This window comes from Dama dama, chromosome 21 (assembly GCF_033118175.1).
Source record: "Dama dama isolate Ldn47 chromosome 21, ASM3311817v1, whole genome shotgun sequence".
NCBI lineage: Eukaryota > Metazoa > Chordata > Mammalia > Artiodactyla > Cervidae > Dama > Dama dama.
This window is the reverse complement of record NC_083701.1, coordinates 9,023,001-9,045,041: the sequence shown is the minus strand read 5'-3', so window position 1 is coordinate 9,045,041 and position 22,041 is coordinate 9,023,001. Positions and strand designations below refer to the sequence as shown.

Here is a 22,041-nt window from a genome sequence, read left to right as displayed (position 1 = left end):
AATGCTCCACCAGGGCTTCTCAAAACCCTCTAGGTCATCAAAAGCAAGGAAAGTCTGAGAAATTCTTACAGACCAGAGGGAACAAAGGAGGCAGGATGACTAAACACAAGGTGGCATCTGGATGGGGTCCTGACAACGGGAAAAAATGGTGAAATCCCAAGAAAGTATGGAGTTTAGTTAATGGTAATAGATCAGTGTTGATTTGTTTGTTGTGACCAATGAACCATAGTGACAAGAGATGCTAGTGACAACAGGGGGACCTGGGATGGAGTATATGGAAACTCTCTGTACTGTCTTTGCAGCTGTTTGATAATTGTTTAAAAATTTTTACGTTTTGACCACACAGCACAGCTTATGGGATCTCAGTTCCCCGACCAGGGATGGAACTCGTGCCCCCGGCCTTGGACGTGCAGAGTACTGACCACTGGATCACCAGGGAAGTCCTCGGTTATAAATTTTAACATAATCTTAAATAAAAATGGGAGACTGTAGTGAAACCTGTTATATTTATATATATACTTAAATACAAGAGCAAGAAGCATTACAGGCTTATCACTGGGTGGTCTTTTCACACACTTTCCTATAATAAAAATAAAATGTAAAAAAAAAAAAAACGCAGATGTTTCCTTCTTAATTATAGATTGAAAAGCTTGATTCCTTTGTCACTGTGTTATCTGGCTACTAAAGTGCCTGAAACGGGGCTGGTCTGAATTGCGATGTACTGTGACGTAAAATGAGTTTCCCAAGGGGCTCAGCGATCAAGAATCCACCTACCAAAGCAGGAGATGCAGGAGACGTGGATTCAATCCCTGGGTGGGAAGATCCCCTGGAGGAGGAAATAGCAACCCATTCCAGTAACCTTGCCTGGGAAATCCCATGGACAGAGGAGCCCGGTGGGGTAAAGTCCATGGGGTCCCGAAGAGTCGAACACATCTGAGCACCGACATGAATGAATGTGATGCAAATACACCCTGGACTTCTCAGTAGGAAGAGAAGAATGCAAGGCACCTCAGTAATTGTCATACTGATTCTATGTTAAAATGTTAATATTTTGGATATGCTGAGTTACATGCATTATTAAAATCCATTTCACTTGTCTCTTTCTACCTTTTTTAATGTGACTACTTGAAGATGTGAAGTTACATCGGTGGTTCCCATTGTATTTTTATTGGACAGTGATGCTCTGAAGAATTCCAAAGGTGAGGGGCATGTGGGCAGGAAGCCCCAGGTAAGGAAAGACCCATCTCAATGGATGATCTCTCAGGTAGGGGAAAAAGACACGAGCCACTGCAAAGTTACAAATTTATTGATCTGGAAATAAATACAAATATCTCATTAAGAAACTCTTCTGGAAAGACTTGTACATAACAGCTTCTTGTTCTGATTCAGCCATTTCTGCCTCCCAGGTGGTAGGTGACAGGTAAACTGAGTCATAACCCCCCAAGCTACCTAGAAGGCTTGACTACTTCCTCCCAGTAACCACTAGGCCCCAGCGGCTAATGCACGCTGCTCCATTCATTCTGATCAAAACTTCCTATACAAAGATCCATGGTTAGCCAAAATGAGATCAAAAGGCAGTAAGTAGTATAGGAACTTGACAGCTATGTTGACGTTGCCCAGAAATGTCAGTGGTGCCACCCAGTTCAGGGAGAAGTTAGAGGGGCAGGGAGAGAGAAAGGAGTCCCATGGAATACACATTTCAGACTCTGTACATCTTCTGGGCCACCACTCCCCACGTAAATCCCACCCCCTAGCTGAAGATCCTGGAAGGTCACCAGGTCAGAAACCTTTGGCAGTCAAGTTCAGATTCACCCGCCCCGTTGTCAAAGACTAGAAGCAGGATTTAACTTAATCACACACAATTCCTGGGAACCAGACGGGATCGACTGAAATCACAACTGCACTGGATTCCATCACAACCACAAGGAATTCCTTATATCTAATCACCAAAAATACCACCCCACCCCAAAGCCCGCACCCCAGTGCTGCCTGGAGACACATCACAGCCAGGCCCAGCTGTTTGCAATCTTTCCATTTCAGAGTAAACGACTACAAATCTACGCACTCTTCCCCATGAATGAAATCACCACTGGTTCACGTATTAGGGGTGGGAAGTAGGGGCGATGGCGGGGGAGGCAGGCAGCTGATTCAAAGCCTTAAACACACATACCAAACTCCTCCCAAGACCGTTTCTTTGAAAAACTGGAAGATGTTGTCACCTACTTCTGTTGTCCGTTAAAAAATGCCAGGAAAACAGGCTTGTAGGCATCAACCATAAAAAGTGTATATATGCACAAACATTTAAAAAAAAAATCTATTTCTTCAAGTTAACTATGGAGATTTGCTTTTTCCAAATACTTCGGAGCCTCTGCGTCAATTCCACCTCTCTCCCTGCTTCCTGTTTGGCTTTTTTTTTTTAAAAGAGCTCCCCACCACTCCCTACTCTCCCCCTCCCCATTCAGAAAGGGCTTGGTTTCCAGAATCTGGGTCTGTTTTTTCTTTAGTTGGAGAGGAAACAGGAAGTAGGCGGGCTGGGCTTCCAACAAGGTGTCCCTTTGCGCCAGGATGCTCCGGCCAGGCGAGCCTTGGATGGATCGAGTGTTTACTCTGCGCTGGTTTCTGGCAGTTTGGCGTCTCCAAAGGAGGGTAGGAGGGTGGCCTCTCAGCCCCTCATTCGGGGGGAACACTGAGGTGCATCTTTCCCTTTGGTCCACCCCACCCTGCCCTCCAGGGAAAGGGCGACCCCACAAACACCCAATCTCACTGTGTCATCACCAGAGCTCACTTGTACAAAATAAGCTTTGGATTAATACCGGAGTTACGAGTTAACGTGCGGTTGGCAGGCAGGGGTGGGGAGGGGGGCCGGAGGAGGGGCAGCTACAGCAATCAGTCCCAGAGTCCAGGGGCTGCCGGCCGGCCCCGAGGCCGCCTAGCAGGACACCTCCGTGGAGTTGGGCCCAGCGCTGCTCCCGGGGCCGCCGGAGTTGGGGATGATGTCCAGCCGTGTGCCCTCGCTGGTGTGCGAGCGGCTGCGGGCGCCCTCACTGGTGTGCGAGCGGCTTCGGGCGCCCTCCAGGGACGTGACGCTGGAGCCTGAGGCTGTGCGAGACCTCATCAAGCGGGTCATGCTGGCAGAGGGCACTGGGGAGAGAGGAGAGAGCCTGGTGAGGGGGTGGGCGAAGGCTGGTGGCACTCGCACCTCGGCGACACACCTGCCGTGTGCCCCGCCTGCCCCGGGAACCTTTGCTCCTGTCCGTCCGCAAGGCCATCCAGCCGCTGGGCCCCCTGTCATTTCCGTACCCACTCGAAGAGGTGAAGAGCCAGGCTCAGGCTGGGTGAGGACTGATGGGCCCCACCCTGGCATGAACCCACCAGCGGGGTCTCGATCGCAGCTGTCTGCTACTCGCTTACCAGCTGTGGGACTCTAGGAGCGTTCTTCTCTGAGACCCCGTCCCCATGTGTAAAATAAGAATCCTACCATGGACCCCTGGGTATCAGTGCCCGAGTATGTGCCCACCACCCTGTAACGTCAACAGTCTCTAGAGTCAGGAGGATGTTCATAGTTGGCCTGGCTAATCCCTGCATGCCACAGGCTGGAAACCGAGGCCACACAGAGCAGTCAGCTGTCACCACTTCCTGCGGGCAACCTGTGAGCTCCCGGAAACTGTTAACATCACCGTCCATTCCGAAGGACTTAAAATGCCCTTAAACACGGCAGGTGGCTGAGAAGGTGGAATGAAGAACCCCACTTGTACTGGTTAAAGAGCACCCTCCCAACTTCACGAGCACCAGAATCTCTGACTATAACCTTATTTGGAAATAGGGCCTTTGCAGATCTATCTAGACAAGAGGAGTTCATCCTCGGTTAGGGTGAGCGCTAAGGCAATGGCTGGTTTCCTCCTGAGAGGAGGAGACAGACGCACTCTCAGGGAGCAGCCGTGTGAAGACAGGGCAGAGGTCAGAGTGATGCGGCCACAAGCCAAGGGCTGCTGTCAACCACCAGAAGCTGGAACGAGGGAAAGAAGGATTTTTCTTAGAATCCTTACAGGAAGCATGACCCTGCCTACATCTCGGTTTCTGACTTCTAGCTTCTAAAACTGTAGTACTGTGAGAGAATAAGTTTCTGTCGTTTAAAGCCATGCAGTGTGTGATTTGTTACGGCCACCCTAGGAAACTACTCCATCAGCCGATTGAAGCCTCTTTGTCAAGATCACATTGAATAGTAGATGCCACACACCGAGGCAGTGATAGGTATACATGTAAGGAGGGGTTATGTTATTGGTTCAGTAGGCATATGTGGTGGCTTTCCGCCACAGACACCAACAAACAGAATTCATCCTTGCATACTGAATCCTCTTAAAGAGCTAGCTCCTGAATCCAGGAAAAAACCGGGATCAATCCCACATCTGTTGCTCACATATTTTCTGAGCCCTCTGTTCCTTGATTCCACACCTGGGGTCTTACTGACGCTGCAGGGCTCTGGTGACCCTAGCACGGAGTCATGGATGCTAAGGGCTCATTACACTGGCCCACGGCTGTGAGCAGGCACTCGGGAAATAAGCGATTCCTTTCCTCGTCTTTGGTGGATGCCTCTAGCTCTTTCTGTCATCTTTCCCTATGATCTGCAGGCTGCTTTCTGGAAATAGAAGCCAACGTAGCGGGTCGGGGGGAAACAAGGCCGGCCTCCCACTTCCTTTCTCCCCAGAATGCACTTTCAAAGCAGAAATCCAAACCCACGGCAGGTTCAAGACAAATGAGTTCCAATTCATGCCTGCAAGGTAAACAAAGCCCTTCTTGAGTTACTGCCTTTGCTGTGCACTTTCCCAGAGGGGCAAAGACCCCCAGGCAGATGTTTTCTGTTGGAAGAGGGCACTTTGGGACATGAATCCTGCCCGGAGCATGAAAATCAGGCTCGCCTGCTCTCAGCTGTGCTAGAAACTAAATGTGGCTGAGGCCAATCTGAAGACTGCGGTCAGTAGACCAAACACAACATTACTATTTTAAACGAGCAAACAGTTTAAGCCTCAGGAAAATAAAGAAAAAAAAAAAAAAGGAAGTGACTAGACATTCAGACTTCTTAATTAAGATGGGCACTCGAATTAGAAATCCAGGCAGCAGAGAGAGAGAGCAAAACCAACCACATCGGGGCTGAAACTGTGGCTGACACACCAACGTATACAACGGTGGATGCGGCCCGGGAGTGAGCTTGAACTTGGGGTTGCCTGTCCCGGTCATGGGACTGCACTGCTGAAAAGGGGCTGTGTATGTCTGTGAATGAACTGGAGCCATAACGCAAGAAGCTGCAGGTTCTTCAGTTGTGCTGCTATTTATCCTTCAATTCTCAAATCTAATGATTTAGCAGACATGCTCTGCCTTGAATATAAGTGCCTTGATCACCCGTTTGCTCGGAGCTTTGCAGTTTTCGAAGAACTTTCACAGATCCCTACGCTGCTTCTTGCTTAATTTCTCAAGGCCTCAGTTTCATCATTTGTAAAATGAGGACAAGAGTATCTCCTAGGATTACTGTGATCATTAAATGAGAAAAAAAAAGGACTTAATGACTTTTCATCACCACCAGCAACATCCTCACCCCACCACCCCATCACACCCAGCACCATCCTCACCCCACCACCAGCCATCCTCACGTCACCAGCACCATTACCATCACCACCATCACTCCCAACACCACCACCAGCCATCCTCACGTCACCAGCACCATTACCATCACCACCATCACTCCCAACACCACCACCAGCCATCCTCACGTCACCAGCACCATTACCATCACCACCATCACTCCCAACACCACCACCAGCCATCCTCATGTCACCAGCACCACCACCAACATGACCACCATTACCATCCTCGCTACAAGTCTCTTAGGGAAGCATGTAATCAAAATTAAAAAAGATTTTCATGGTTTCATGGGTTATTGTCTTCTTGGTTCTCAGAGGGCTAGTCCTCACCCACGCTTTAAAACATTCCCTGGTGTGAAACAGCTTCTGTTCAACAACGGAGGAAGAATGAGCTACTAGCGTATGAGGAGACACTGGAAGCTCTGCACTTCGGCCCACCCTCCACGCACCTAAATATTTCTTCCCTGACGTGCCCGGCATGCAAAACACTAGAGCTGCCCACAGTGACACAGAAGCCTCGGCCTAGTCCGTTTCCAGTGCCCACCGCTGCCCCTTGGCCCACCCCCTGCTGGGAAAGGCCATACTCACTGTATCCCATGCCCTGCACGAAGTACTTGAAGGCCTCGGCCAGCTTGGCTGGCTGCAAGAGAAAAGAGCGGAAGTGCAGTCAGTCACCAGAGGTCCGGATCATTCATGGCCACAGGGAGCCAGGCCTGTGGTCGCCTTCATTAAAGAGCTTGGCAAAAGATGGAAGGCCACCACGTGTTGACAGGACAAAAATACAAAAGGAAAGGAAAGAATGGGATGATTATGGAGAACAAACTTAGCTTTGGGCAGGAAGAAAAAGTTCAAATTCACTACATAGCTGGGGGAGCTTAGTCAAGTTACACGACCAGTCTGAGCCAGCTCTCTCACCTATATAATATGGGCAGAGTGCTACACCTGCAACTGAGGATTTCTGGGAAGAATACCTCATTGGATAAACTGATGTGTCCAGCTTAGCGTCTAGAATGTAACGGCCACTCACTGTGCTAAGGGCTTTGCAGCACTCTCTCATCTTCTCCCAACAATGACTTTATGAGGTTAGCATCATCTTCATATACATTTCATAGCTGAACAGATTTGGAGAGATAAGCAATCTATCCAAAGTCTTCTGGTTAATTAGTGGGCCTGCACATTAACCCAGGGTTTTCCAAATCCCATAGCAGCTTACTCTCATCCCAGTAGGAGGCAGGCTAATAGCTGGCTGGATGAAAGGATGGTGGATAACTGGATAGATGAAAATGAAAAAAGGTGGATGGAAAGAAGGAAGGAAGATGGATAGATGAATAAAAGAAGGATGGATGGTCTTAAAAAAGGAAGGATGCAAGGATGAAAGGAAATGAAAAATGGAAAAAGAGGACAGGATGAGAGGATGGATGGATGGATAGATGGATGGATGAACAGACAAATCTCTTAATCAATTGGGCTACTTTAAGTGAGTTGGGAGTGCTGCAAACATACTCAGTTTGACCAGTTACTCTCAAAATTTAACCTAAACCAGGAGGTGAATGTTTGGGTAAAGGTCATATTTGAAGGCTAATTAATTCTAACTCTCAAATGTAATGTCCTGGGACTATTCTCACACCCTTTCACTTCACTGGTGAGCTATCATCAGAGTGGCCTTGCCCACCTCCATGAATACCTGCTGCTGTTCTCAAAGAGCCAGGTGACATTCAAAGAAGAGTCTGTGCTGAAAGTGCCCTCTAGGAGTCACGGGACGATAAGATAAGAACAAGAGTTGCAAGTTGGAGCTGCAGAAAGCCAAGGGCATCTGTGTTCAACATGGTGGACAGAAACAAGAGGATGGCCTTGGAAGTGAGATCTCGGCCCAAACTCAGCTCCCCTGTGTGCCCACAGGCAATCTCTGCTGTCTGATAGCCTCAATTCCCCTTCTGTGGCTGCGGTAGAAGGCACGTTCTTCCTCCCTCTAAAGCTTATTGCAGGGATTGAATGGAATGAAGGATGGGAATGCCCTTTGTAAACACATTCAACTTGCAAGGGCAGGAGATGGCAGGGTTACAGAGCCACAGGTTCTCGTTGGGCTGCTCTCCTGAGGGGCTGGGATAGTTCAGCTCCTGCCATGACATTTAAAATGTGTTTTGGGACTTCCCTGGTGGTCCAGTGGTTAGGACTCTGCGCTTCCACTGCAGGAGCCACAGGTTTGATCCCTGGTTGGGGAACTAAGATCTCACACCAAAACAAAATAAAGAGTGCTTTAATTATGGCTAGGGTTAGAGTCTTCTCATTTCAAATAGAGAAAGGAATAAAGGAGGGAGAGAGGAAAGAATAACGGTGCCACCTCTCTCCAGCCAGTTTAAGTTGCACTGTCTCAGCAGGGTGTCTAGCAGGCTGTGTGGATAAACAGCCCATCACTAGTGTGCAACTATTAAATCATATTTACATCTAAGCAGGCTCGACTGGGAACCCATCTGTTCCCTCTGAAACTGAACCATCCCATCCTTCTCTGGCTACTCCCAGCTATTAAATAGGCAAAACCCAACAGCAGATATGAACTTGAAAATACTTTGTTCTTTGCCAGTAGAAACAGAGAGGGACACAGAAAAGGGAGACTAAGACAGCCACCCAAGGCCACTTGTGCCTGATTACTGCTGCGTGCGCACACAGACACACACATACATATATACATGCACACACAGACACACATACATAGACACGTGTGTGCACACACACACATACACAAGTGCATGCAGAGACATGCACATACATACACACACGTACATATACATGTGTGCATGTACACATAGACTTTCATGCATATACACACATGCATGCACCCACAGACACATACATATATGCATGTGCATGCACACACATACACACATGTGCATGTACAGACACTTGTGCACACACATACATATGCACATGTGCAAGCACACACATACATATATACATGTGGTGCGCGCACACACATACATATACACATGTGGATGAACACACACACACACGTGCACACACACACACACTTTGGCCCATCTCCTCTCTCTGCTCTTTGCTCTGGCCTTTGGCTCCAGGAGCCTGTGGCTGCAGCCTTTGGTCTTTGGGGTCAGGCACACCTAGATTCTGGTCCATGACTGCCAAGCTGTGTCCACTCAGCAAATCCCTTCCTGCCTTGAACCCAGTGTCATCTTTTCCACAGAGGCTCCTGCAGGAGGATCTGATATGTCCTGACGTGCAAGCACTTTTACAAACAGTAACAGGTCCACAGCGTGTCATCAGATGTCACAGTGTGGGGGGTGGGGAGCAGGCAGTGAGGGAAAAGGGGGTAACAGGTCCCAGAGGCCCACGCCTTCCATCTGGGGAGTGGAGATAGATGTGACTCACCTGAGAGATCTGCGGGAGGCCACCACAGTCTGCCATCTAGGGAGAGAGGGAAGACAGTTAGTGCAAGGCCTCCGCAGAGGGCAGGCTGACTCTGTGGACTGGCTGCAAGTGGGCACCCACTCTGCCCACTGCCCTACCCTGGGTCCTGCCCTGTGAGGGGGCCTGGGTGCATTACGGGTGGGGAAACCCCCACCTCACTCAGCTAGGCTGCTTTGATTACTATCCATGTTGGCAATGAACTCTGCCTTCTTGGGAACCATTACTTGCAGCTTATGACAGGCCAGGCGCTGTGCCAGGCCCTGTAGGCGTTCTGCCCCTCAAGAGCCCTGGAAGGGATAGTTGTCCCACTTTAGATGCAGAAACTGAGCCAGAGAGAATTGGAGGAACTTGCAAAGATCCAACCGGGGTCTGTCTGACCAGAAAACGTTCACTGCATGAGGCCCCATACACATGATCTCTTTTAAGACCCTTTGGAAGGAAAATGCAACATTCAAGCCTTCAGGTCTGATGAGGCTCCTGGTTGGCCAACCTCAGTAAATGTTGTCACTTCTGAAGGTCCTATCAAATCACCAAATCCAAAGCCATCACTGCTTAAAGTCATTTCAGGCACGTGTGAAGATTTATCCAAAGCCTAGGGCTCTGGAGCACTTGGGCAGGGAAATGAGGATGGGGTGAGGATGGGGAAACAGAGCTGGAAGGTCTCGGTGAGAGTGAGTGAAGCTGTGGCCAGCCTACAGTCCAGGTTCAAGGTCAAGTTCAGCTAACCCGGGGAGGCCCTCAGCCTAATGAGGATGTAGTGACAAGACAAGGGAACTGAGCTCCAGGGGCCCATGATGCAGGGCAGTGGGCTTCTGTAGTGGGCAGAGTCTGTCTAGAATCAGGCCCCGCCCACACGATTCCTGTCCATCCCTCTCCAGAGCACCATGGCCAGCAGCCCATAAGCTCCTGGAGTCCCATACATAGATCCCTTTATCTGTGCAGTCTTGGGTTACCAGCCAGCACTCAGTAGACGTTTGTGAACAGACAGTCATCATTTCTGTGGTTTCTAACCACCAGTTATACTATAATCAGGCACAACTCAATTCTGCAGAAAATTTAGTGGTTTCTAAGAAAAAATAAATGCAACCCCCCATCGATTTCCCTGTACCTTGAGGAGAGTGGTCTTCGTTGGGTCCAGTTTTGAGTTGCACTCCACCTGGAGGGGAAGAGGGAGAAGAAATTTCTAATTTTCTACCTGGCACCAAAGTCATAAATTTTCCCCCCTCCCTGCCACTCTGCTACCATCATCAGAAATTCCAATATTCCTACTGGCATGGAAGAAAGAACACAGGAAGAAAGAACATTAAATAGATGGCTTTAAATTCTAGCCCTGCTGTCATGAGCTGTGTGATCTTGGGCAGGTTACTTAACTTCTCTGAGCCTCAGTTTCCTCATCAATAAAATAAAGATAGTATCTTTTTCAAAGGGTTGTGATGAAGATTAGATAACATGTAGAAGGTGCTACAGAAACAGTCGCTAAATGAACAGTCTTCTTAAACCAGCTGCTGTCAGTGATTCTTCAGATTCAACATCCCCAGTCCTGACAACTATTCTTCACATGAAACCACGTTCACCAAACCGGTTTCTTTCTTCAGTTTCTCAGTGACCCTCTTAAAAGTGCATCCAGAAATGGGCAAAATCCTCATTTGTGATATCCAGAGCGCCTAAAGTAGAATTATCACCTCTCTTAATGTAAGCAATGTATCTTTACTGATACATCCTATGATCATGTCCAGTGGACTTAAGGTTAAGTGTTAGTTGCTCGTTGTGTCTGACTCTTTGAGACCCCATGGACTATAGCCCTCCAGGCTCCTCTGTCCATGGAATTCTACAGGCAAGAATACTGGAGTGGGTTGCCATTTCCAGTGGACTAGACTGAAAAAATTCATGGTTCATTTGGATACCCCAGGTCTTTACTAAATGAACATTTGCAGACCCTGCGTTAGCTCACCTCACAAAGAACATCACCACTCTATACTCTTCCCAAGAGCCCCTAAGTCTCCCATGTCCCCAGCTATAGTGATGTTGGGAAGACAGAGTCCTTGTTTTACCTTCACAACATCGCAGGTGGGAATTAAGGGGTGAAATGAGCTAGAAAGCCTTTCCTAAGCTCTGCTCCCCAGGTACCTCTCTGCCCTGCCAGATGATAAGGCTCCAACCAGGTCTGAAAGTGCCACCTGACTCCCAAATGGGCAGAGTCTCCTGGCCAGGAATTCGAGTGGCAACATGCCCGTTTAAACAAGCCAGTGGGAGGCAGCTCGGCAGGTGACGGTTAGAGTTAGAAGGTCCACTGCCAAGTGACTACGGCTGGCAGTCACCAGGGAAGGACGCTGGTGGCTGGGCCCTCTGCCCAAAGTCCAATACGGCATCTAGAAGATGTCACTTGCCCTGATGGGAGCAGAGGAGGGGAAGAGGGTGGGCCGGGAGACTTCATACAAAGTCAGTCAGATCTGGACCATCGATTTAAGCACAGAAGCTAGTGGTGATTTTTACATACCACAGCGTCCACAGCAGGAGAACTGTCCCCAACCACCAACAAAGCAGGGCACCTGGGGGCAGGGAGAGATGGGGAGTTAACACAAGGTTCATTTAAAGATTCTCATGCTCCTAGCCCTGCCAGGCTGGGACCAGAAGTCTTTAAAAAAATGGAAAGAAATTATTTTGTTTTCCCCCGTACTCCTCGCTCTTTTACTGCCTTCTTTCTCCACCCTCTACTTTGGGATAAAATGGGTAAGTAGTCATTTACACCCTAGTATGAATTTCAGCCAGAGAATTTCTATGCCCTGATATTTTATTTTCAAGTAGTCCTCAAGGAAGGATGAGTAGGACTTTGCCAGTCATCAAAAACAGAGACAAAAAGGACACACCTAATTAAGGAAATTGCCTGTGCCAAATTCAGGTGTCAAATAATATGGTTCATGTAAGGAACTATAATAAGACACAGTCATTACTGGTGGAATCCAGTTGGTCATACCCACGACTGTCTTTTCCTTCTAGTTTTATAAAGCACTTCAAGGTGGGTCCTGTGCCTTATTTGTCTCCAGACTCTGTGAAGCAGAGCCTCAAACAGTTGGGCATAAAGTAGGTGTTTCATAAATTCTGTCGGGTGTGGTTATTAGCATGCCTTGTTTGAGATCTGAGGTCCCCCCAACCCTAGGTCTCGGGGACGCCCTACAAACCAAACTCCTGCACAAGGAGATGAGTGAGGCTGGGTCATGCCCAATCCTTGGGGAGAGTCCACCCAGGTCTTGCCCACTGAGCTGTCTAGCATCAGGCAGGCAGCCCTGCCAAGCTCAGGACTAAGATGCTGCTGGCACTGGCCAGTAGAGCTGAAGAGACAGTGTCAGGGGGAAGGGCAACTCACTGCAGGGTGACCGTGTGAGCTCCAGGCATTGGCCGCTCGATCTCCAGGTCCCGCCGGCTGCGGACAAACAACAAACAGATGCACCATGATAACAGCTCACCCTCCACTGGAGGAAGCCCCCTTCCACCCAGGCAACCCCAGGAGTCCTGCACTGGCCACTCTGGCAAACAGCCACCCACATCCCAAGCTATGTGGGGTCCCACCCCAGCCTCTCTGGGTCCATAGAGGTGGCTTCAGGGACAGCAGGACTCAAACATTTCCTGTAGACTCCACCTCATTGTCCTCTGGTTTTTCTTTTTCCTTTTATGCACAAATCACATCCTTCTGTGGAGGCTTCCTCTTTCCCACCTGTCCCCCAAGCCACAGCCTTCACCTTCCAAATGCTGTCCAGCCTCTTCTCTTAATCTGAGTCTTACTCTCGCGCCTAACTCGGAGTCCTCTACATAGTAACCAAACCATCTCTTTAGAACTCAGACCTGATCCCTTCACTCCCTCCTTTTAAACCCTCACTGTATGGATGGCCACCAGCCTCTCCCTGCCTGACACCTCCCAGCATTAGACACCCTTTCCCAGCCCACAGCCTGGAGCCAGTCTGGCTGGATTCAAATCAGGCTCCTCTGCTTGCTAGCTGTGTGACCTCAGGCAGGGTGCTGAACCTCTCTGGGCCTTCGTTTCCCCAGCAGGAAATGCTGGTGAGAGTGCCCTCATCATGGCATCAGCCCTTTCCTGCAGCCTGTGGAGCTGCAGGGGGCTGCTGCTGGTCTCCTCAGTCAAAAGCCTGCCCACTCCAGTCCTCACCAGTGTTTGCTGAATGAATGGGTGCTCAGCCTCTGTGTCTGCAGCTACTTGCTACAAGTATTGCCTGTCCCTCCATCACCGAGAGGCCGGGAGGAAGGTGGGTGGGGAGGGACACGAATGCCTTCCGTGCAGTTGAGTTGCTAACATGTGAGGAGACACACAGCCCAGCAGGCTCAGGCCTGACCCCTCTGTGGAGCGGCAGGCTGAGTTCCCCAGGATTCTAGAACCCCTGGCCAACAGCAGCGGCCCCAAGCTGCCCCCTTCCTGAGCTGAGCCCCAGACTGTCACCCAGGTATGCTTGAGAGGGCTGCACCCTGGCCAAAAGCCAGGCTCAGTTGCTCCTTGCCCTGGGAATGAGTCTCTCACCTCCCAGTAGCCTTTCTGGACTCCTCTCCACGTCCCTCTCGTCTCTCCCCACCTCTGGTCCTTCTTAGGGTCAGCCTCGGCACAGGCACACATGTAAATCCATGGGCAAGCTGTTTGCCATGGGACTGTTCCTCCTCATGCTTGCACCCCTGGTGATCTGGAGTGGAGTTAAGCTCCTTGCAGAGTACACGTGTGCTCACTCAGTAGAGTCTGACTCTTTGCGACCCCATGGACTGTAGCCCACCAGGCTCCTCTGTCCATGGGATTCTCCAGGCAAAAATACTGGAGTGGGCTGCCATTTCCTACTCCAGGGGACTGTCCCAACCCAGGGATCGAACCCACATCTACTGTGTCTCCTGCACTGGCAAGGTGGATTCTATACCACTGTACCATCTGGGAAGCCCTCTTGCAAAGGATCAATACTCAAAACTCCGGGAGGCACCTAACTTCCCAGGGCCCTTCCTGGGCACCTTTGTTCTGCTCATCTATTTGCTCCGGGGTTGCATCTTATATTAACTTTATGCTCTCCCCTCCCTTGCCCCATCTTAGTTCCGGACCCACAAAAACAGCCGTTGTGTGACTGAGCAGCGCTGGGTACCTGTTGTAGGCGTTGATGAACAGGTGCAGGTTGCCAGGGTTCATGTCGTTCATGATGTGGTGGCGGTAGGTGTGGACCACCTCCACGTTATTCTGCATTTCCTCCTGCAGAGAGAGAGGAGAATGTCGTTTGTGGGAACTATGGCGCTGGCTGGTCACCACCCTCTCTACTCTTCAGCTTATTCGGGTACAAAGTGAAAACAGTAATGCCTAATCCACAGGCCTGCTATGGGCCCGAGGGAACCCTTGGGAAAGCAGAAGCTGTACCCAGAAGCAGACTGATGTCTGAATGTCAGCTGCGAGGAGAGCGATCGCAAAGCTGGAGGGGCAAGCATGCCTTTCTGGGCTCAGACTTCGGAAGTTCTGATCTGAACTCAGTCCTCCTGGATCTGAACTTGGCTCCATCACTGTCCTTTTATTGTACAAGTGTTCTACCTCTCTGAGCCTCAGTTTCCTTTAAAAAAAGACAGTGGGAGTGACATCACCTACTTCATAAAAGTGTAGGATTTAATAAAGGTTGGGCTGTCTAGGAAGCCCATTGTAAACACCGATGCGACTTTAGCAATTACTATCAATTTCTTTTTAATGGAAATAGATGAAAAGAAGTTTTTCATGTTTGCAAAACAAAACCAACCCATGCAATGGGAAGTTGCCGGAAAGAAGCTCAATCCTGCTTCCCAGGAGGGCCAACCAGATCTTTGCAGAAGGCCGACCTCAGCCTTCTCTCTCCCTGGTTCCTTTCTGAATGTGATTTGAGACAAACAAGTTATAAGCTTGTTCTGTTTCTCATTTGTACAACAGAGGATGCTGCAATTTCATGAAAGGGCCTGATATAATTGACGACAACCAGATCAAGAGTGGGAGGGAGCAAAGAGGGGCCAGTGTCGGCCGAGAGCTGTGTCAAGACAGTCCACGAGTACTAAAGCAACAGGGACCAACTAGCTGTTCTCCCAGAAAAAAATCAGGAAAGTCACGCTCTGAGGAATTGTGCTGGGGTTACAGATCAAAACAACTGTAGTGAGTTGGGGGCACCAACAGACACCCCAAGTAATTTCAGGTACAGTCAGGCAAAGTTCTCACTCTATACTTGACACCCCCGCCTTCCAAGAAAATACAGACATTGGCTCTGATTCTTCCTATATTCCTACGAGGTTCACATTATACACTCAGGGTGGAGAAAATGTAATGGAAACTGAAACATAAAAAAAGAGGACTCTGGCGGGCTGAAAGGTTGTCCCAGTGATATGTTCACATCACATTCCTGGACCTTGTGAAGTTAACTTATTTGGAAATAAAGGTCTTTGCAAATGTAATTAAGTTAAGGATCCAGAGATGAGGTCATCTTGCATTATCCCAGTAGCTTCTAAATCCAGAGACTTAGAACCAGGGTCCTTGTAAGAGAAAAGCAGAGGGAGATTTGAAACAGATACAGAGAAAGGCGTGCAAAGATGGAGGCAGAGCCTGGAGTGAGGAACCACCCGCCAAGGGATGCTGAGGCTACCGAAAGCCAGAAGAAGCAAGGAAGGACCTTCCACTAGTCCCATTGGAGGACTGTGGCCCGGCCGACACTTGATTTCAGACTCCTGGCCTCCAGAAGTGAGAGAGAATATATGCCTGTTGCTTTAAGATACCCAGCTTGTGGAACTTTGTTAGAGCAGCCACAGAAAACGAACATGAGGACAGTGCACGCTACAGCGACCCAGCACACACCTGCCTCCCTGGGTGTCATATGGTCACACTCTCCAGCCACGGAGCAAGCAGTGGTGTGTAAGCCACACACAGGGAACAGAACACATCACCCCAAACTGGACGGGCAACGAGGGGCAGTTCAGACCCACATCAGGGCCCTCTCTCACATCCTCCAGCTCAGCAGGAGGTACATAGCCAGAGTCAGGGGCCACGCTGGCCAGGGGACAGGGTAGAACCACGCACCACTCCCGTGTCACCAGGGGCTTGGCTCAGACCAGCCGCAGTGGGGGCACCCGCACAGCCCACCTGAGAGCGAGGTACCAGCAGAGGCCCAGGCCGCCAGCATCCTGCCTTGGGAACGGGAACCAACGCTGAGCCAGACTCATAGGCTCCAACCTCAGCCCCTCTCGCTGGCTGTGCGACCTCACACAGGTCACTCAACCTGTCTGGCCTCAGGTTCCTCATCCACCACTGTGGCGGGGGGGGGGGGGGGGGGGGGGGGGCACGGGGGGGCGGCGCAGAATAGTCCCTTAGGACTGAGGCTGACACACTCCACAGATGTGCTTGCTGTTGGCTTTGTCATAGCCCAGAGCTGAAAAGAACCCAACATCAATAGGTGAATGGAGAAGCAACCTCTGGTCCATCCACACCACGGAACACCACTCAGCATGACAAACGGATGAACTCTTAATATGCCCATCAACACAGATGGATTGCAAAATAATTATGTGGACTGAAAGGAGCTAGATAGAAGAATTAAGGAGCCCATACGGCATGATGCTGTTTACATAGAACTCTAGGGAATGCCGGCGAATCTGCAGTGACCCAGAGGGGATCAGAGGAGGACAGAGGGAAGGAAGACCAGGCGACCCTGGGGAGGTTCTGGGGGAAGGTGTGTTGTCAGTCACCTGGGCTTCAGTGATGGTTTTTACCGGTATATACAAATGTCAAAACCTGTCACATTTTATACTTTCAATATGTGCTGTACCTCAATAAAGCTGTTTAAAAAGACTTCTGTTAAAGGGACAGCGAGAGAGAAGGAATGATGTGACGATTGTGAATGAGTCACGACTCGCTATTTGGGGAGGGTCGGGTGGGATCGCCCCTGCTCCGCACCCTCTGTGCGGGGCAGCACGTGACTGAACAACAGAACGCCAGGTCACACACTCACCTTCCCGAAGAGGTGCGACACCACCATGTCTGGAAGGGCTTGGGTCCATCCGGAGATCTGGGAGGACGAAGCAGGCAGGATTAGATCACAGGTGTTCACAGCAGCCAGACAGGGTCAGCAAACCCCACTGCCCAGGGGCGGAGCAGCAGCATGGGCTCCCCCGCATCCAAGTCAGGGTTCACACCCATGATGGAAGGTGGTCACCTGTCTCCAGTTACCTATGGGGCCTGGAGCCCTGGAAGGAGCGGCCTGACCCTCCATCAACTCCTTACTCTCAGAACCCGGGGCACAGGAGATGCGGGGAAAACGTGTCTGAACAAAGAGCTCACATGTTCCCAGCTTTCACCAGGCCACAGCTCACCAAGTCCTCAGCAAGGGGTGGCGGGGTGTGTGGGGTAGGGTGTTGTCTGTTGCTTCCAAACACACACTGAGTTGCTAGTCTATACACCAGGATCTGTTTACGCCCAACTATCCTTTCAGTGTCATCCTCCAGATCTTCCCCTCTCAGGCTAGTTTCCTCTCTCTGAATATTCTGACCTTCTCTTCTCTACCTGCTCCCACTGACAAAGCTAGGTATACAGTAGGAGTTCCATAAATGCTAGGCATACAGCAAGAGCTCCATAAATGCTAGGTATACAGTAGGCACTCCATAAATGCTGGGCATACAGCTAGGTATAAATGCTAAGTATATAGTAGGAGCTCCATAAATGTGTGTTGACCAACTTCAGTGTCAGGCAGGGACCGGTAGGGGAGAGAAGCTCTAGACCTGGGTGTTCTCCTAGCTGCGTGACCCTGGGTTTGGGGGGCATGTCACAGAGCCACTGGGCCTCAGACCTCTCATCATCACCAGGGTGCCGGGAAGCTCAGAGTCACGAGGCCAAGGCCAGGGTTACATGAGACAGCTACACATGTCCCAGGATCTGACCCCAGTGTCTGACACACACTAGACCCCCAAGCTGCAGCCGAGAAGGAAAGATCAGTGCAAACAGTAAAACCCACAAACAGTGCTCCGGCCCACATCAGCCAACGGTCAATGGCCCAGCCCCACGTCTGGCACAGGACAGCTACCAAGAAGCCAAACCGGCCCACTGAGTGTCACTCCCTTGTTGGAAAACAAAATAAAAAACAGGGAGTGTGTTCCGCTCCTGAATATCATGCCGGAGGGAGGAAAGGGCTCCCGTGTCCTGGCAGAATGTTCCAGGAAGAAATAAAATATCAGAGTGGCCAGGGTGGGGTGGGAGGTGTGCGGAGGGGCACGACCCCTTCACATTCCCTGTCCCTGACAGGCCACCCCAACCTTGACAAAAACACACTTTCCAAATGAGAAGCCAGGATAACCCCGGCTTGAAAGTCTTTGTCCTGTTTCCATTGGAACAGTTTCCCCTTCTCCTTGGCAAATACTGGGGCCTTTATGAAAAAAACAATAATCATTTTTAAAAGATAAACAAGGAACCCAGCCAGAGCCGAGCTTCCCGAGACAGCGAGGGCCCTTGCCCGGGCAGGGATGTGCCCTGTTCTCTTTGCGTTTCCTGCCCTGTGGAGCTTGGCTCCCGGCGGGCATCTGACACCTGCTGATGGAGGCTGAGCCCAGCTCAGAGGTGATCCGAGGATCCCAGAGTCCAAGGGGTCCTGCCCGGCTCCGGTTCTCTCACTGCCCGGCTCTGTGCAACCCTGGACAATATCTTAACCCTGCAAACCTCAGTTTCTTCCTCCATAAAATGGTCATAACAATCCCTACTCCTGGGGTGACTGAGGATTGAATGAGGTCATGCCACGGAGCATAGAAAGATAACCTGATAAATACTCAACACATGTTAGCTAATTATTATTGGCATAAAACTAAGTGGCATAAAATTAGCACCAAATACATTTTTTTTTTTAATTAATCACATGTGGGTGACTGGGATGACAGACATTTGTCTTGTTCGTCTTTTTAGTCTCAGCATCTCAATATAAACCCAACATATGCTACATCCCCAGTAGATACATCTTAACCCAGGCTTCTCCTTATCAAAGCTGGCTGGAGACCCACATCCCACTGGTATCACTGACTTGGACAGCAGTGTCTTATTGAAATCCGAATGACGCATGGCTGAATCATGTTCACTATTCAAAGCCCAGCAGAGGAAAGCTGCCTCCTTTGCTGGGGGTGGTGGAGGGGTGGGGCGCGGAGAGATCCCTTGCAGTCTATCCTCCAGGCAGAGTCGGGCACACCTGTCCCTCTGCAGGGTGGGATACCCCAGGCTGACCCAGGCCCCCAGGCTCACCTTGGAAGCTGCCCAGTCCATCCAGCCTTCTGCACACGGGTTCACGTTGATGAGCACAAGGCCCTCCACCATCTCAGGGTTGTTGAGCTGCAATTCAAGGCACGAAGTGAGAGAGACAACCCAGCCAGGGGAGAGACTGTGAACTTTAAAGTCAAACTAAAGACAGAGAAAAGTCAAGAGGACTGATGCTCTGGATGTGCCCCCCCCCCCCCTCAACTTCCAAAACTGAGGTTCCAGCCTAGTAGACACTACATGGGACTTCTAAAAGAGTGGAAAGAGGAAACCATAAGAGGAGCAGAAGCACATATGCTTGGCACACCTGTCTGGGACAAGTCACTTCACTCTGCTGCCCCTCAGCTTCCCCAGCTGTGAAATGGGTACATCATACCATGGACTTCATAAATCAGACAAGGTAATCGGCTCTTCAGTAATCAGTAAGAATCCTCTTACTTCTCAGAGATATGGAGATAGAAATCTAAGATACAGTTGAGACTGTATTTTATGGACTCACGAGTCTAGACAGCCAGACCATTTTGTATTCATGCTAGCATTCCTAACCTCTACAAAGTCCAGCAAATAATAGGCTGTCAGATTACATATGGCTGAATAAAATGAGCATCACTGCATTTTGAAACAACTGTCTGGTGAGGATACAGAGGACCTGATAGCGCCTGATGCGGACCCCTAGTAATGTCAGTGACATCCATCATGCTAACACATGCATCTCTGATTAGTTAAGCATCAGTCAGGGTCCAAGACTTTCCTGACTACAAAACATGTGCAGCTGTCACAAAGAAGCGCCATAAGAGAACACTCGGTGATGCGAGGACCTGGCCACGGTCAGGACGATGATAAAAGAATCATCGTGCAGCATTTCAGCGAAGGGGAAAGAGCCACGGCTATGTCCTAGGGGCACGGCCCTCACGTGCCATGGGCATACATGACTCTGGACCACACCCCCCCCTCCATGTGAACTGTGGTTCTCCCTTGGGAAATGGAATTACGGTTCATTTCTTTTTCCCCTTTTGTGATTTTTTTATTTGCTGTTTTTCCAAGTTTCTGCCTTAATCTTGAATTAATTTTATTTAAGACATATTTTTTTAAAAAGTTCTTTTTAACCAACAAGGACCTACTGTACAGCGCATGGAACTCTGCTCAACACTATACGGCAGCCTGGATGGGAGGGGAGTTTGGGGGAGAATGGATACATGTGTATGTATGGCTGAGTCCCTTCACTCTTCACCTGAAACTATTACAACGTTGTTAATCGGCTATACTCCAACAGGGGCTTCCCGAGTGGCTCAGATGGTAAAGAATCTGCCTGCAATGTGGGAAGATCCCCTGGAGAAGGGAATAGCTACCCACTCCAATATTCTTGCCTGGAAAATCCCTGGACAGAGGAGCTCTGGGGGAGGGGTGGCTATAGTCCATGATATTGCAAAGAGTAGGGCACGACTGAGCAACTAACACACTATACTCTGATATAAAACAGAAGCTAAAACAAAAAACAAAAAAACTCACAGCAAATCGAGTGAGGATGTAGGCACCTGCTCCAGTCCCCATTCCAATGATGCTCTTCAGCCTAGAAGCAGAAATAAAAATTCACATCCAGATGGCGGAGTGATGGGAGGCCGTGCAACCCTCGCCCCCTGCCCTGAGGAGCCCTGTCCCCCCCAGCGTCTGTCCTGGGCATCCCTGAGGGTGGCTGGCACCACGCCGCCTTACGTGCCCTGGAGGACCTGCGATGCCACGTGCTCTGTGGCCTCACAGAAGATCACGACCTTGGGAAGACTCCTCCTTTCCCCTCACTCCGCTCCTGACCACAGCCAGGCTCGGACAGCCCGATGGTCATTTACGGGAAGGCCCAGTCCCTGGACTGCCTCTTCCCGCCCTTCAGCTGTATTTTGGATTCTAAAATTTGGAAGGCAAGTGAACTGGGCAAGAACTCTGAGGCGTTACCATCCCATGAAAGGCTCAAGGAAGAAGGAAATGAGCACTGAAGAAATAAGGCCTGGAGGGAGACGTGGGGGGGCTCAGGCAACCCATTCCAGAACATTCCAAGGGAAAGAAAAAGCAATAAGGGAAGAGAGGTGAGGAAAGGGTGAGTTGAGTGGCTGCCATCATGGGGTAGATTCACTCAGGGGGAAGAGCCTGACTTGCAAGAAGCACATCGGAGTAAAGAGACTATGAGAAAGACAGTGTCTGCAGAGTGTGACAAGCTGGTTTCTTCCCTATCTTTAAACATTCACCTAGATTTCAGTGGTGGGGCCAGATCAAGGCCCCAGGAGAGACAGAAGCTAGAGGTCACCTTTCTCTGCAAGCTCTTACCCAAACTGCTGCAGGACTCCAGGGAGCATTTCAGCCAACTGGTCCATGGAGGGATACATGTACCTTGGGAGAAGGCACACAGAGGCAGTTAGCAAGAGCTCGGACCCCGGCAGAAATAAACAGTGCAAACTGCAACATGCTTGAAGGGCAGGGATGGTGTGACAACCTGCCTCATGCACCCAGACTCCTCAGCCTAGTCCCTCCGTGGCCCCTATTCCAGGCACCCCCGCAGTGTACACAGCCTGTTCCTCTGAGCAAGGATGCTCTCCATCCTAATCCCCCCAAACCCTCTACTTTGTAAAGTGGCCCTTTAAAAACTGCTTCCTATGTCCCAGGTCCCTCACTGAGCATTAGATGAGCATTATAAACTCATCTGGGCTTCCCAGGTGGCGCGGTGCTAAA

The 22,041-nt window shown here is 50.1% G+C and overlaps 1 protein-coding gene across 1 annotated transcript in view; it reads right to left on the bottom strand.

Moving 5' to 3' along the window:
- Positions 1-1,288: 1,288 nt before the first annotated feature.
- Positions 1,289-22,041, bottom strand: part of NDRG1 (N-myc downstream regulated 1) — a 55,933-nt gene continuing 35,180 nt past the window's right edge. Inside the window, exons 6-16 of the mRNA XM_061123152.1 lie at positions 21,640-21,702; positions 20,833-20,893; positions 19,312-19,398; positions 17,045-17,101; positions 14,186-14,289; positions 12,424-12,480; positions 11,557-11,608; positions 10,168-10,215; positions 9,021-9,056; positions 6,225-6,276; positions 1,289-3,141 (exon numbers count right to left, since the gene is read on the bottom strand). Coding sequence (XP_060979135.1) covers positions 2,930-3,141; positions 6,225-6,276; positions 9,021-9,056; positions 10,168-10,215; positions 11,557-11,608; positions 12,424-12,480; positions 14,186-14,289; positions 17,045-17,101; positions 19,312-19,398; positions 20,833-20,893; positions 21,640-21,702 — 829 coding nt within the window. The 3' untranslated portion in view covers positions 1,289-2,929. The remainder of the gene's footprint in view (positions 3,142-6,224; positions 6,277-9,020; positions 9,057-10,167; positions 10,216-11,556; positions 11,609-12,423; positions 12,481-14,185; positions 14,290-17,044; positions 17,102-19,311; positions 19,399-20,832; positions 20,894-21,639; positions 21,703-22,041) is intronic.